This window comes from Bacidia gigantensis (genome assembly GCF_019456465.1).
Source record: "Bacidia gigantensis strain McMullin 20006 chromosome Unknown contig_134, whole genome shotgun sequence".
In the NCBI taxonomy this organism is placed as follows: Eukaryota; Fungi; Ascomycota; class Lecanoromycetes; order Lecanorales; family Ramalinaceae; genus Bacidia; species Bacidia gigantensis.
The window spans coordinates 793313-807512 of record NW_025408593.1 but is presented as its reverse complement, the minus strand read 5'-3'; the positions used below and the strand labels follow the sequence as shown (position 1 = coordinate 807512).

Genomic DNA, 14200 nt, shown 5'->3' with positions numbered 1-14200 from the left:
AAGGAGGAGATTGAGAACAGTCTTGAGGGAACGGGGTTACAAAACGGCGAAGAGAGGCTGGAATGAGAGAAGATAGGAAAAGTGAAAAGAGCAATTTGTGACGAGGTGTAAAGGCCTGGAAAGGTAGGCTTTGAGAGTTCATGGTCCTGGGGTCCAGACCGTCTGTTGGGCCAAAATCAGTCCTGCGCACGTATGATCAAAAGTGCGCTGCGGAGGACCGGCACATACTCCGAATCACGAGTGCGCTAATTTATATTGCGCTACCACAATATCTTCAGGCGGGGCAGACCCATCGCATACCTTCCCTTCGCCAATCGAGGATGTTCAAAAAGGAGTGAGAATGGCTGCAACGGACTACTAAGAGGTGCGCAGACTAACATCTCGGATCTAGCATCTCCGCTGGCGCAAAGTCCAAAGTCAAATCCTCCGTGCAGCGGGGCATTCGCACCAAGATTGTTGAGACATACCCATTGCTCGCTCCTATAATTGACGAGATTATACCCAAAAAATCGCAACTAGACTTGCTGAAATTGTGAGCTCGCTCGAAATCCCAAATTGTTCTATCATAATGCTCTTTCTAAGACATCCAGACCAGACCGGGTTTCGCTATATGCCCTTGATGGCCGCCCTCTGTTCTGGCAACATATGGATGATGCGATCATACCGCACCTCAAAGTCGTGCATCAATTCCCACAGTGTTTCAATAGCATAGGTATTGATAGAGGAGCGATACGATTCGTACTTTCTGGGGCGGCGCTCATGGCCCCTGGCTTGACTTCTGCTGGTGGGAAGTTGCCAGATAAAGAGCATGAGCTGAAGGAAGGAGATGTGGCTGTCATCATGGCAGAGGGGAAAGATGAGGCGTGTATGGTGGGTCAGCTGAAGATAGGGACAGAGGAGATGAAGGAGAAAAAGAAGGGGGTCGCCATTGATGCGGGCCACTTTTTGGGCGATGGGCTCTGGAAGTTAGATTTGAGCTGAGCCTTTTGTTATATTTAAAGTACGCAGTATTTGATCAAAGTCCAGCGCAAAGCCATCATGGTAGAATATGAGACAGTGTGAAGATGCGTCAGTGGGGACCGCGCCTATGGTAGAGGAAAAGACGCTCGAGATGCAAAAGACTGTAAGATCTTTGTACACGACAAGTTGAAGTGAAAAGCGTGTGTCCTTCATCTATGCATCTTACTACTTTTTCGGGGCTATCGAAGAGGAAAACGACTTCTAAGAATGAGCTAATCTAAAACAAGCCTAGGACTAGCGGCATCTAAGCTCCTGCGCTCTTGCTCCTCTTCTTCCGTAGAGCACGATATGTACTGGCCATTGAATGCGCCGAGAGTATATGCAGCAAATAAGAAACGAAAGAAGCTCCAAGAAACAGTCGTTGAAGAAAATGCAGAAGGCGAGAGAGAAGGGGAGGCGAACGCGGCGATATTGGGTCTCCGAGTCGGCCGCAATGGGTATCTTTTTACCACCATTACTGAGGATACCTTGACCGTCTGGCAAACATCGGTGCGTTGTGTCTCGATGGTCATCGTCTGGTTCTGACTGATGACTAGCCAGTGGTCGTACTTGCATCCATTACCCGTTCAATTCAATCGCTAAAGAGCTACGGTCAAAATGTTGCAGTTTTGTTACGACCCGATTCAAGTGTCGCAATCGTTCAAACGTCTCTTGGCTTTCTAGTGACATACAGTATTATCACGGATTCGGATGCGAGGGTGTACCAGCAGATCAGAGAAGATGGACATCAACGCCGCTACAGCAATGCGAATCGCAATACAGTTGAAGATGAAAAACGAGGCCTACCAGAAGTGAACATACGCTTCAGAATGGTCATCAAAGTTGATGCCGGAATTGGTAAAGTCCTAGCTCTTGATGAAGAGCTTGTTGTAGCTACGGAGAAACCATCTGCAGTACAGTGCATCAAGTGGACACCAGACACAACAGGTAGCCAAACGAGCACAGAGCTGATAAGTCGGATGTCATGGATACAGAAGAAGTCCAATGTCACTGAGATGGTCTATGATCGAGCTATGAACCTTGCTGTGTGGATCACTAACGACGGAAAGGCTTACGCCGTCCAGAGAACATTGTCTGCGCCTAGGGAGGAGGGCATGAGAAGGCTGTTTCGTGGATATGGTTTCCATTCGCCGGAAACTCAAGACGGGATGGCTACCAAAGTCGCGATCAATGCGCGTTTCTCCTTGCTCGCAGTTGCTTGTGCTCATACCGAGATCCTCGTCTACACAGCAAAAGACTACGTGGGAAATATTCCACTGTCACACAGACTTGAAATCCCAGTCTCTATAACGTCAAGCGGTCATGTGACTTGTCTGAATTTCTCCCCGGATGGTTACTGTTTGTTCGCTGGATATGAAAAAGGCTGGGCGCTATGGAGCGTTTACGGGAAGCTCCAGGCAAGTAGCTTCGCGGCTGACCTAAGGACCTCACACAGTAATGATGAAGGGTGGCTACAAGGCGCGCTAGAAGTTTCCTGGCTTGATTCGGGGACTAATATACTGATCACTCGGAAGGATGATAACCGCCTGTGGCTTATGGAAATGGCGAAAAGTGCTGTGACTGGTTGCTTTTGCTCAGCAAACATCAATCGGACAATGCTTATGACAAAGGCTAGCCTACTTATCTATCGTGGCTATGACTTGCCATCGTCAAGTACTATTTCCGCAGATGCTTCCCTATGGCATCAAGTACAGATACCGTTGCCCTATTTATCACTACAACACCCCATTCGAAGCGCTGTCATCTCCTTTGACGGGCGTTATATTGCCGTGGCGGGTCGGCGAGGTCTCGTACACTATAGCGTCAATAGCGGCAGGTGGAAGACATTCGGTGATCAGAGACTCGAGGACTCTTTCATTGTACGGGGTGGGATGTGCTGGTATCAGCATGTTTTGATTGTTGCGGCGGAAACTGATGACTATCATGAGGTCAAATCTACTCACCGCCTATATACGGCATTTGCTGACACTCATAGCTTCGGCTGTACTCACGGGAGCGTAGCCTGGACGATCCACCGCTTCATGTTGAACAGTTACCGTCCCAAGTGGTGACGATGTCACTCACTGGACAAGACTCCCTTCTAGTCTATACGTATAAGAATATCCTCTACCATTTCATCATCAACGCCTCTTCAACCAATATGGCTCTCGTGCAAGTTGGACAGATCGCTTTGAATGGCATCGTCAGAGCTCCAGCCCGAGTACGAGCTGTCAGCTGGATTCTACCTGAACACCAAATACGTGAGTAAAATAAGAATGCTTATGATCAGTGGATCTAATTGACGCAGGTGACGGAGATCCTTCCCAGGATGTTGCCTGTGCATCTGTGGTTTTCCTAGTGGATGCTAAACTGGTGCTGCTACAATCATCTACTAACGACGCCGGCGAGATGAAGTACGATATGCGAGTGATTGCCAATAATGTAGAGTATTTCGATCTTATGAGAGACCAGCAATTTTTCACGAGCCCCCTTCTAGATCGTTACCAGACTCTCCTTCGGCAGAAAGCGCGCTAGATTTCCCGAATGCTGATCGGGGGCTGAAAGACTCACTTTGGTATTTTGACGGCACGATGATGCACTGCTGGATAGATGTGGAGGATCTTATTCAGTCAGCCTCGACAGATAATAGCAGGGAAATACCAACGCCCCTGTCTATTCCAACAGACTTCTATCCCACTTCAGTTGCCCTTTCGAAAGGCATACTACTCGGCCTCGACGCTGACCTCGTCCAACGACGAGACAATTACTTTGCCTTCTTCCGCCTTACTATACGCTCTCAACTCTTTTTACCTGAGACTCTACGGCGGCATCTCGCCCAGCACGATCACACAGCAGCCTCATCGCTTGCTCTTCGCTACGAGCATCTACCATATTTCTCTCATTCTTTGGAGGTGCTTCTCCACTCCGTCTTAGATGATGAGGTTGACCAGGAATTAAATCCAGAATCGGCGCTCCTTCCAACTGTGCTATCTTTCCTGTCATCCTTTCCAGATTACCTCGATATACTCGTCCAGTGCACTCGGAAGACCGAGGTTCGGTCTTGGCGTACTTTATTCAACCATCTTCCACCACCCAAAGAACTCTTTGAAGCTTCTTTAGAGAAATCCATGCTTAAGACCGCCGGTGGCTACCTGATCGTGATGCAGACTCTCGAGAGCAACCACAGCCCTGATGAATGCGTTAGGCTACTGCAAAGGGCACAGCAGGCAGGCGATTGGGAATTGTGCAAAGAATTGGCAAGATTCCTGATGGCATTAGACACAAGCGGTGAAACATTAAGAGAAACGATTGAGAGGATGAATGTTGAAATGTCTAAGACTGAATCTGGAAGTATCGGCTCAAGGGCACCGACAGTAAACGGTTCACGAAGGAGCTGGACGCCGAAGCTTATAAATGGTGTCCAGAGCTCTACCAACAGCGAGGAATGATTACTTAGCCTCTCCTCTTCAAGACGAGCGTCAATCAAAACCCTAATTCGTCTAAATGACATGGATCCCTGATTGTTGTTCATGATAGCAAGTCGTGCCCATTCTTTCATGACCCCTTTCTGATCTGCTTATGCGAGCCTCTCCTCGAGGAATACCTCACCTTATAACCCGGTCTTTGCGTCTCTCTCCTCGTCACCCCAGTTTATTTTCGTTGACCTGCCTCTCCAACCTAAGACCCACCAGACGCTTTTGCTGGTCCTCATGATTGGCTTCTCCCCTCCTAAGTCACCATCTTCGTCCTCTTCAATCAATCCTGCCAATAAGGCTTCCGTAGGAATCGGTCTTTGAACGCTTGCGAAAGAAGCGAGAGCTTGCTCTATGGATGCAGGTCGTCGCTCACTTGGGAGGGTGAGACTAAGTGTGCCGAGCACGAGGAGCAAGAGGAGTGCTGGGAGATACATTGTTGCGGCGATCGAAAAGGATAGATATCTAGTCCGCTGCAATTATTGTTGCGAAACAATACTGCTATTGTGTAAGTCGATGTAGCTGCTATTGTTGGCCTAACAAGGCTCGGAAGGCCTACGGTATGGAGCGATTGAGGTTGGCACGGCCGCGAGAGAGCGCTATGTGGGCCATTCCATCTTTATCGTTTGAATGAAGGAAAGAGCGACTGTTGTCGTGTAGGGGACTGTTGAGCGAGTCCGTGACTCCAACAGAGACATAATATTGTGTATGCAACTCAGCGCATTTCAGCTCCAACAAGGAGAGTTGCGGTCGCCAATCAAAGGCACCACGTTGGCCTGTACCGGTCTAGGCCAAAACTGGCCATGGCTCGCCCGACTGAAGCTAGAACTAGTTCTAGCCCTACGGAGAGGACGGAGAGGACGGAGAGCCTTTCAGTGCCAAGAGTATTCACCTTCCCCCCACGGTCCAATCGCTCAGAAGTCAGTGTTCCCTTTCAACTGGCGCGGGATCCTGATCTGGTGGTAGCTACCCATCCGGATTCCTGGGGAGTAGAGGAGTTGCAACAGAGCCACAACGACGCGATCAGCATCGAGACCAATCACAGGCAACTGGATGCGAGTGAGCAATTGCAGGGATCTCTGACCGAGAGCCGTAAGTATACCGGGCCATAAGCGTTTGTTGCCACTTCGAAATCTCCATTCTAAAACATCCCAGGCCCTTCGTATAGTTCTACATTGCCAAGGACTCCGGAGCCTAGAAACCCCCGGTCTGACTTTGGGCTATTCCATTCGGGAGGGCGTTCAAACTCATGTAGGGCACCGTTTTTCCCATCGAAAAGAACGCGTTTGACTTGCTCGCAGTAGCCACTTCGAAAATAACTACTCCCCATAGCTTACAGCATACAGAAAGGTTTTCAAATACCAGCTCTCCAGGACATCGGATCCAGAGGAACGATAGGGACGTCGTCCAGTTCAGTCCAGTCAATTGGCATCCAGTCCAGCGGCGTGACACCTGGGTCAAGATGGAGGAATTCGCGAGCGAGACGGATAGTGAGTACACCAGTTACTGGAGGGATTGGGTAAGTGTAACATGTCTCTCATTTGCTATCTTTAATTCAATTCTGCGGTCTCAGCTTCAGTGGTTTTCATCAGATATGTATCCTTTTCAGGGGTTTCGAGAGACCTAGAGTGTCTCGCGGATGAGGTGGTTTACGTGCCTGCTCCTTATTTTGCAGGATGGGTGTCTGAAAGCGACACAATTCCAACCCCACCATCATAGCAGATAGCCTTTCATCAACACAAATGTCTAGCTAACTGACTTCATCGGAATGGGCTCGGTAGTCATGACCACAGCCAAATATGATGATTTCATCTAGCTCATCTCTCCCAGAAATGCTGACATATGGAGGACAGTTCATCTCGTCGCGAGGCAACGAATACTTTTGCGAAATCGATGAAGATTATCTTACCGACCGTTTTAATCTCACAGGCTTGAATGCCGAAGTCCAGTACTACCAGTATGCTCTAGACCTGGTCACCGACGTCTTTGACCTCGATTGCGATGACGATATGCGAGAGCAGATAGAAAAGTCCGCACGCCATCTCTACGGACTTGTGCATGCCCGGTACATCACAACGATCCGAGGCTTAGCAAAAATGGTGTGTCATTTCATTTCCTGTAGTCACATCTACTAATGACTGCAGCTGGACAAGTACAAGAAGGGCGACTTCGGCAAGTGCCCTCGTGTTATGTGTCAAGCGCATCCTTTGTTACCTACAGGTCTATCGGATGTGGCGAATGTTCAATCCGTCAAACTATTCTGCGGTAAATGCGAAGATCTCTATAATCCCAAATCATCCCGTCACGCTAGTATCGATGGTGCGTACTTTGGCACTTCATTCCAGAATATTCTTTACCAGGTCCACCCAACTCTAGTCCCTGAGAAGTCGATTGCACGATACCAGCCCCGCGTTTTCGGTTTCAAGGTTCATGCAGCAGCGGCGCTAGAGAGATGGCAGAGTCAGAAGAGGGATGAGATGCAGGATAGATTGAAGGATGCCCTGGGAGTTGACAAGCTATTCAAGGAAGACTACGAGGTCGATGACGAGATGGCAGAAGATGAGCCTGGCCCTGATGGGCTTGATGCCATGGATGGCACGGTACCTCAGTGACACCCTTTAGCCAATCAATAGTGATACCCAGCAACTCTCGACTCTCTAATATTCAATAGACGACGACTTTTCATCTCTTCCAACGCGAGCTGGACCCAACTGTCTGCCGAAATGTCCCCTCTCATTCCTAATGAATTGTACAGCTGGAGCTAGCGCTATGGGGTAATTGAACGGACTTTGCGCTCACGGTGGGAACCATGCAGTCTTTTTACGAGCCTTAACCCCTGCGAGACGCCTTCGCATCAAAATTGCCGAGCTGGGCAACGTTCTCATCCTCACCAAAGCCACTCTCAATAGGAGCAATCGATCCTCTCCCACTCACTACAACATACCACTTGCCTTGAAAACTCGATATATCAGCGAATCCTCCGAAATCGCAAGTCCTAAACACTGCTTCGACTGCGTCGAGATACATTTCCGGCGCGAACCAACCCTTTTCTACCCCGGGCCATGCTTTCAGTGCTATCACGCACTTGTCGTCCGAAAACTGGTATTTCCACTCATCTTCCACAAACCAGTATTTCGGGCTTTTTGGTGGCCCAAGAAGGTGATAGAGCATTTTAATGCTGGTTAAGCAGATTGTTTTAGAGATTGCTGGGACAAGTGTCGGGTCAGGCTGGAGGCATTGAGCATCATTCTGCGAGGCGATATTCGTAGTATTCACATTGGAGGTGAGCTGAGAGTACAGTGGAAAGGTGGAGGCCAGCGATAGCCAGAGAAGAAAGACAAGCCACAATCGCGTGTAAGTAGGCGAGCTCATCTTGTGAGCGTGGTGTAAGGTAAGAGATCATCTATGCCAAACTCACACTGAGAGATGATGTCTCGCTATCATCCGCCTATGCGACACGGTGGGATGGCCTGCATCTGAAAGTCGCTACTGTCTCAGCCATCATCTGCAAAACAAATTTGGGTGCAATTCCACAATACTATGTGTTTATTCGGGAGCAATGCTGATGTAGCTGGGACAAGTCATTCGGATTTAGGAAGGGAGAGTCGTAATTCGAGAGCGCGGAAATATAGGAGGAAGGCAGAGACATTCATGAGTGCTCATTGTTGAGGCTACTAAGCTGTCTGCAGATGTGTAGCAGTACAAGCCCCTTCTAGAGCTCCAGTATCCACAAACCGATACTAACGCTTGCTAGATCTTCTCCTCACTATTGTACTAAGTTGCAACCGAGTGTCTATCCTATTATGACGGGTTCTCCGTGTGATTGTGAGCTTGGAAGACCGGGTGCGCTCGCTTGCTGCTCCAGAGGCTGAAGACAACTGTTGTCATATGAAGAGAGCGTCCGTGATCTGGATTTTTCGAAACAGTGGTTGGGCTATTCTTTGAGATGGTCCAATACTAGGCCTTTGAAGTCAATTCAGGCTCTCGGTCAGCCCTTCGCTTCTTTCCTGTTCTCTTGAACAATTGATAATCGTAACATTCAGGACGGCTCATCGTCTCCGGATGAGCTTTGCTCGTCATCTCCCGCTGCGGTCCCGATGCCGAAAATCGCTACAAACCACGACGCCTGATTCACTATCCCAACCGCTCCCCCGAAAGTACAATCACTATGACCAGGAACAAACTCACCCTGCTGATCGACACTCTCGCTATGTGTGCAAGCATTCAACACAGCCTCCGCTGCATCAATAACATCATCCCTGTGAAAAACATCAACTCCGTAGCCCGTGCTTCCTAGCTCCACCACGCACGGGCTTTGCGAGAAGTCATTCCAATGGTAGTCGTACCCAAGGTCCCATGTACGCTGCCCATAGCCTAGGTTTTTCATCTGGGTTATGATGGGTGCGCAGTCTTCACTAGTGACTGGAGCGCGAGATTTCAGAGAGGGATCTGACGGTAGACAGGCGACCTCTTGGTTGAGGGTATTGAGACCTGGAATTGAGGAAGCAGAGAGAACTGGAACGGTTTTTCCTGCGGGGTTGTAGTCATGGGTAGGCTGGGTAGGCGTGATATTGCTGCTAGGGTCACTATTGGGGTTTACATTATTGTTGACAGGGTCCGAGCTTTGGGGAATGGCCATCAAAGACCATGGACTGGGGAAGACTTGTGGGATGGGAAACGAGAAGGTGGGGTGATCGAAGAGAATAGTCAGACCGAAGCTAAGGGAAAGTAAGTATCCTCGCTGCATGGTACTTCCTCACATTGATTGAGCTAAGGCATTGCTCCGTGAATGATTATATCGTCTTCGACTTGCTTACAGGTTCCGAGAGAACACGGATCTCGTCGGAACCTTTGCCTAGTTTCCAATGATACCCATGACTGTTCATGTCATCGGATGTTTTCTTCCACCCAAAATCGCGAGAGACGCGTTGCGGTTGCGCCAATATGACAAAGCTCCACACTGTCTATGTATAGCCGCAGTTCAGCCTCAAACCACACGGCCGGTTGCTACGGAACGGAGACTTCAGTGGAACCCGGGGGTACCTGTGGACCGGCCGGTCTCCGAATGGGCAAATCAGTCAAGCTTTATGCACTCAGGACATGTACACAGCTTATGAAGGAACTGAGAGGCTGAGACATTCGCAGACTCTCAGCTTGGACAAATCTCTCTCTTACACGTTCTGTTCTATTCTGTTTCACTTTTTATCATCAATGAACTTCATGTCGTGTCAAGAGGGTGGGTCGAAGAGCATCTAAATTTGGTCGATACTAAGATGACACGATATCCATAAAGCTTATGGATGGTACCAGCATTTAAGGCGTACGCGGAAATGCTGAATGTTCGACTACAGATGGTAATGCGCCTATTCGATATCTAATGGTCAATAATGATGAAGCTTGGAGACTCCTGGCTCAATCAGTAATATCAGCATGTCTAATTCGCAGAGAGGCGTTGTTTGACATTGCTGATTGATTTTGTTTTTTGTTTTGAGGTAATTCTCCGCGAAGTGAATCTTTTCGCTTAATTGCAAGCAGCGAAGTCGAAATTTGCTTCATGCATGGGCAATCGATGTTGACGAAGATGCAGATGACGCTTATGAGTAAGCCGTTCATGAACAACATACCCTTTTTTCTATCGATGCGAGATTCAAGAGTGTTTTGCGCGTCGACAATGTTGCCAATACTTTGATGAAGGGTCGCTTGCGATGTGCCATAGCGCGGTACACAGGCTTCGTCATATGATAATATATCGTGCCCCACTAGAACGAAGCTCACGATATCCCAAAAGCATACCCTCGGGCAAGATTGTAGTACTCGGAGTGATGCCCATTGCAACCGTGATACAATCGATTTGGATGAAAGTGGCATAGCATAGGTCTTCGGAGCCCTTTATGCCTACGTCCTTAACACTGTTGTGAATCTGGTGGATATTGAGAGTAGCTTGAGCGCCTTGAGACAAGCCTATGCGGGTATTCTGGGACCACCAAGCAAGGAGAAGTGGCGACACTCCAATCGGTAGATCTTGCTGCAGCCTAATCACGCTATCATTGAGGCCTGGACCTTTCGAGCCACGTTCGTCTCTGTGACTAACATGGTTGTCGTATGGGAGAGCGTCGACATCATCGTTTGATGGGTCTCCTCCCATGGTTTGCCACCATCTCGATGTTGAGGAACCACCCTCCATCATCACTTACTTCAAATTTTCCACCGAAGCCATCCTGATCGCATTTTTCGAAGATGGCTTCGCTTGAGTCTAACACGAGAGAAATGACCTTGCCTTTCAGTTGGGAAGATATAAAGCGAGAAAATGCATTCCTCGCTGTGTTGAATGTATGTGTCTTTCTTGGCGGGCTCCCAAGTCCGTTTGAGATCTAAACCAATCGTGTTCTTGATCATGCTCGTAACTCCCGAGCAGAGCTGACGATTGACAGAATTGCACGGTAATTGTCCCTCAACATGATGGAACCATCCTGGACTTGGAATGATGTTTTGGTTGCCGGCTTTTCCAGTGGAGACTGCAAGGCATAGGGGTGTCAATGAAATACAGGAAAGAAGAAGCAGGCCTGCAGACGAAGACTTTGAAGGCATGGAAGTGTTCAAGAAGACAAAACGATGCGACTTGAGGAATAGTATCAGAGGATGTTGTGATCTTTCGTTCTCGAAGGTAGAAAACAAATACAGATTGTGCCCATTTGTTCACAAGGACCTCCTTATGTTATGAGTGAAAATATTCCACCCGCGAAAGAGCTTATGAAATGGTTCGTAGACAAACAAAAAACCTTTGTAAACATAGGTATTGACCACTCTCGTCTTCCAGCCAGACTTGTTCCCTCTGGTGGCTCAAGCCATCCGCCGAGATTTGGAGAATCCTGGTGATTTGCGCAGAAAATTCACCGTCATCACTAAGTGTGGTGCGCGAATTGCAAGGGCTAAAGATGCGATTGATCGCTGTAAGGGAGTTGAACGCGTGTAAGTGTTCCGACTCATGGTCTCGAAGTAGTTTTGATAACGAAGACACACCGATTAGCACCAAACCATAAACGTCGAAGATCGATCTGCAAACTTCTTGCTTCGGCCCCTGCCTTTCGAACCTGATGGGTGCCGGGTCCTGGGGAGACCGGGTTTTGAGGGTCTGGACATACACGTTCTACCAGAATTAAAACCGTCCCATTCTTTGACTATGTATCGGAAGAGGTAGGTTAGTTTGTTATTTCTTCAATTGGTTGAGGTGAAGTATCCGAGTTGGACGAAAATTGCCCAACCCCGGTTGAAAGCTGTAGGACATCATTATGAAATGCGCGACCTGGCTTATATCCTTCAGACTTCACGATAAGCGAAATTGAGCTTCTCCTGTAGACACGAGGAGGCACGGAATTCGACAATTGACAAATCTGCGTGTGATCTCATTGGCTTGAACGAGTATCACTATTTTGGTACTCAGACAAAATAAAAATGATTGCACAAGCGGTCTCTCTGTCTCGGCGGAGGACAGTCGTCTCTGCCCATCAAAGAGCTGCGCAGTGAGACGATGTCTCCATTCACTAGCCGACTGGCTTTCGTCTGGTTCACGAAGATACTAGGGCTTCGAACAATGTCGCGGGACCTTGGAATTGACAGCATGAAGAGATTGTCGGACCATTGCTCTTATAACGACCACTAATTCAGATGGTCCGTCTAGAACGTGGCTGGTAATGTGCTAGCATTAGCCCTTAATACGTTGACTGAACCTATCGGACCATTCTGGTTCGATGGATTTGGATCAAATCCGACTCCCAAAACAAGCACACCCCAGTTTGGATCGATTTTGACTGCTGCTCTACCTCCATAATCAGGTTCACCGCAGTCATTGAAAACTTCATCAGTTGCATTGACGATAGCGTTTGCTGGAAAGTGACCCTTGGGTCCATGTGTGCTAGCCAAAACCAGGCAATAATCAAAGGCTCCTCTGCCGGGAATTGGCTGCTGCCACCTATACGACTGCTGGGTCCAGTCATACGCCTTGTCAGGATCCTCTGAGATTCCTCTTATCGCTGCAATAGTCTCAGCGCATGCCGTTCGGTCTATTGACAAAAGCTCAAGAAAGGCAAAAGAGCTGGGTGGTAAACATCCACCGTTGTTCGATGACTCGAACAGGCTCGATAGGTAGGCGTCCGATGGTTGGGTTGGATAGTATTGAGCAACCGGCTGTGCGGTTGGGAGTGAAAGAGAAAGATATGGCAATGAGACGAGCACGAACTGAAGGAGGGAGGAAATAGGACGGTTGGAAGGATTCAAACCAAACATGCTGTCTGAGGAGCTGCCGATGAATTGAGAGAAGACAGTATCGCGTTTTGGGATATCTCGCAACCTTGTTAGGGAGAAAGAGGAATCGCACGGGAAACATATCAGGAGTCGGGCGACATATATGAGTTCTCATTTCATGACCTACCGTTGGTAAGTGAATCACTCAGTCGCAATCAGTTAGCGAACTGTTAGAGACCCTGGCGGAGCATGTGGACTCAAAGTGTCTCTCAAGGGTCGCTTGTACATTGAGCAATTTTATGGGCGCTTATGCCGACCGTTTTTACTGCTATACTTAGTTGCTCTCGGATGCTGCGCCCGGCGGGTTTGGCGCGTCTACGCGGGTTTGTGCATGATTAACTCCCGGATGTCTCAGGAAGTTTTGGCACGAGGGCAGGCTCATCGACTCATGGCTGGTGCTGAGAGGATTGATAAGGGTCTAGGAAGTAGGAAGAGGTGCTCGATAAAAGTGGAGGGAGAATATGTCCTAATATGGCTTAGCCTTAGGGTAAGTAAACGAATAGGCTTTTTGAACCTTTGGTTGAGCTTTTCGAAGAAGAGCTTTCGCACCCGGTCATTTCGAACTTGTCGGCCAGTCCCACCAATCTGACCGCTTAGCACCTGCAATGCTGCATGACCTCGACATAGCTTTTCGATGTTGATCCATCAAGCAGAGTCCGAAGGTCCGAAGGAGCGGAACCCTTGTCCTCTGGATTCGTGATGATTGGAGTTGAGCTCTATGAAGTTGGCGGGTCGAAGGTGCCCACATTCATCTCTAGATAAACCAGCAATGCAGTAATCCTGGGGAAAATAAACGAAATGCTCTACATTCGACTGAAAATATCGGCGTGGGTGTTGGTATCCCAAATATAATGATTCGGAATCGTGAGTTGCATGGCTACAGTGCTGGTCAAAAGGTCAGCAGCATTGCCTGGAGCTGAGACTTTTGCATGATGATTATTCAACGAACAATCCAAATCCTAAAACACCCTGCAGGAAAATCCATAAATATATAATTACTCTGACTATGTTCATCAACGGCTCCTGTTTGATTGAGACCCATATATTGGGACCAGTCGCTAACCTGTGTTGCAAAACTTCAGTCACGGATGCTTCACCGATTTCAGCCGGGCATCTCTATGAATGAAAAGGTATGACGAACCTCCATTCGTGACTCTGCAACGGATACAATGATGATCATAAGACACGGAAAGGCATTCCTCAATCCGAATCACATCATGTCGATGCTGTCTCTACAAAGTTTCAGCCTTGTCTGACTTCCAGCCTTTCACAGAGACTGTACCTCGATTCTACGGTGAACCTCGTTGCTGATTGTTGGCAAATTATAGGTACAAAGTCTCTTCTCAAGCTTCCAACCCCACTGTAAATTACATGATGAAAGTTTGAGCGAGACGGGCGGACATAATGCGTACTCGATCGCTAGCACC

General features: G+C 48.4%; 5 protein-coding genes across 5 annotated transcripts; 4 read left to right on the top strand and 1 right to left on the bottom strand.

The window, feature by feature from the left end:
* Positions 1–320: 320 nt before the first annotated feature.
* Positions 321–981, top strand: KY384_002011 (uncharacterized protein; the record flags this gene model as incomplete). Its single annotated transcript, XM_044810537.1, has 3 exons — positions 321–334; positions 392–532; positions 591–981. The coding sequence occupies 3 exons, from the start codon at positions 321–323 to the stop codon at positions 979–981; spliced, it is 546 nt and encodes a 181-aa protein (XP_044672511.1).
* Positions 982–1308: 327 nt separating this feature from the next.
* Positions 1309–3534, top strand: KY384_002010 (uncharacterized protein; the record flags this gene model as incomplete). The annotated part of the gene is made up of 4 exons (XM_044810536.1): positions 1309–1509; positions 1557–2948; positions 2996–3260; positions 3290–3534. 4 exons carry the CDS (start codon positions 1309–1311, stop codon positions 3532–3534), a joined length of 2103 nt encoding a protein of 700 aa, XP_044672510.1.
* Positions 3535–3590: 56 nt separating this feature from the next.
* KY384_002009 (uncharacterized protein) lies at positions 3591–4448 on the top strand (the record flags this gene model as incomplete). Its single annotated transcript, XM_044810535.1, has 1 exon — positions 3591–4448. The coding sequence occupies one exon, from the start codon at positions 3591–3593 to the stop codon at positions 4446–4448; it is 858 nt and encodes a 285-aa protein (XP_044672509.1).
* An 827-nt stretch (positions 4449–5275) lies between these two features.
* KY384_002008 (uncharacterized protein) lies at positions 5276–7084 on the top strand (the record flags this gene model as incomplete). Its single annotated transcript, XM_044810534.1, has 4 exons — positions 5276–5564; positions 5819–5991; positions 6326–6571; positions 6617–7084. The coding sequence occupies 4 exons, from the start codon at positions 5276–5278 to the stop codon at positions 7082–7084; spliced, it is 1176 nt and encodes a 391-aa protein (XP_044672508.1).
* Positions 7085–8511: 1427 nt separating this feature from the next.
* KY384_002007 (uncharacterized protein) lies at positions 8512–10617 on the bottom strand (the record flags this gene model as incomplete). The annotated part of the gene is made up of 3 exons (XM_044810533.1): positions 8512–9027; positions 9290–9432; positions 10266–10617. 3 exons carry the CDS (start codon positions 10615–10617, stop codon positions 8512–8514), a joined length of 1011 nt encoding a protein of 336 aa, XP_044672507.1.
* Positions 10618–14200: the final 3583 nt, after the last annotated feature.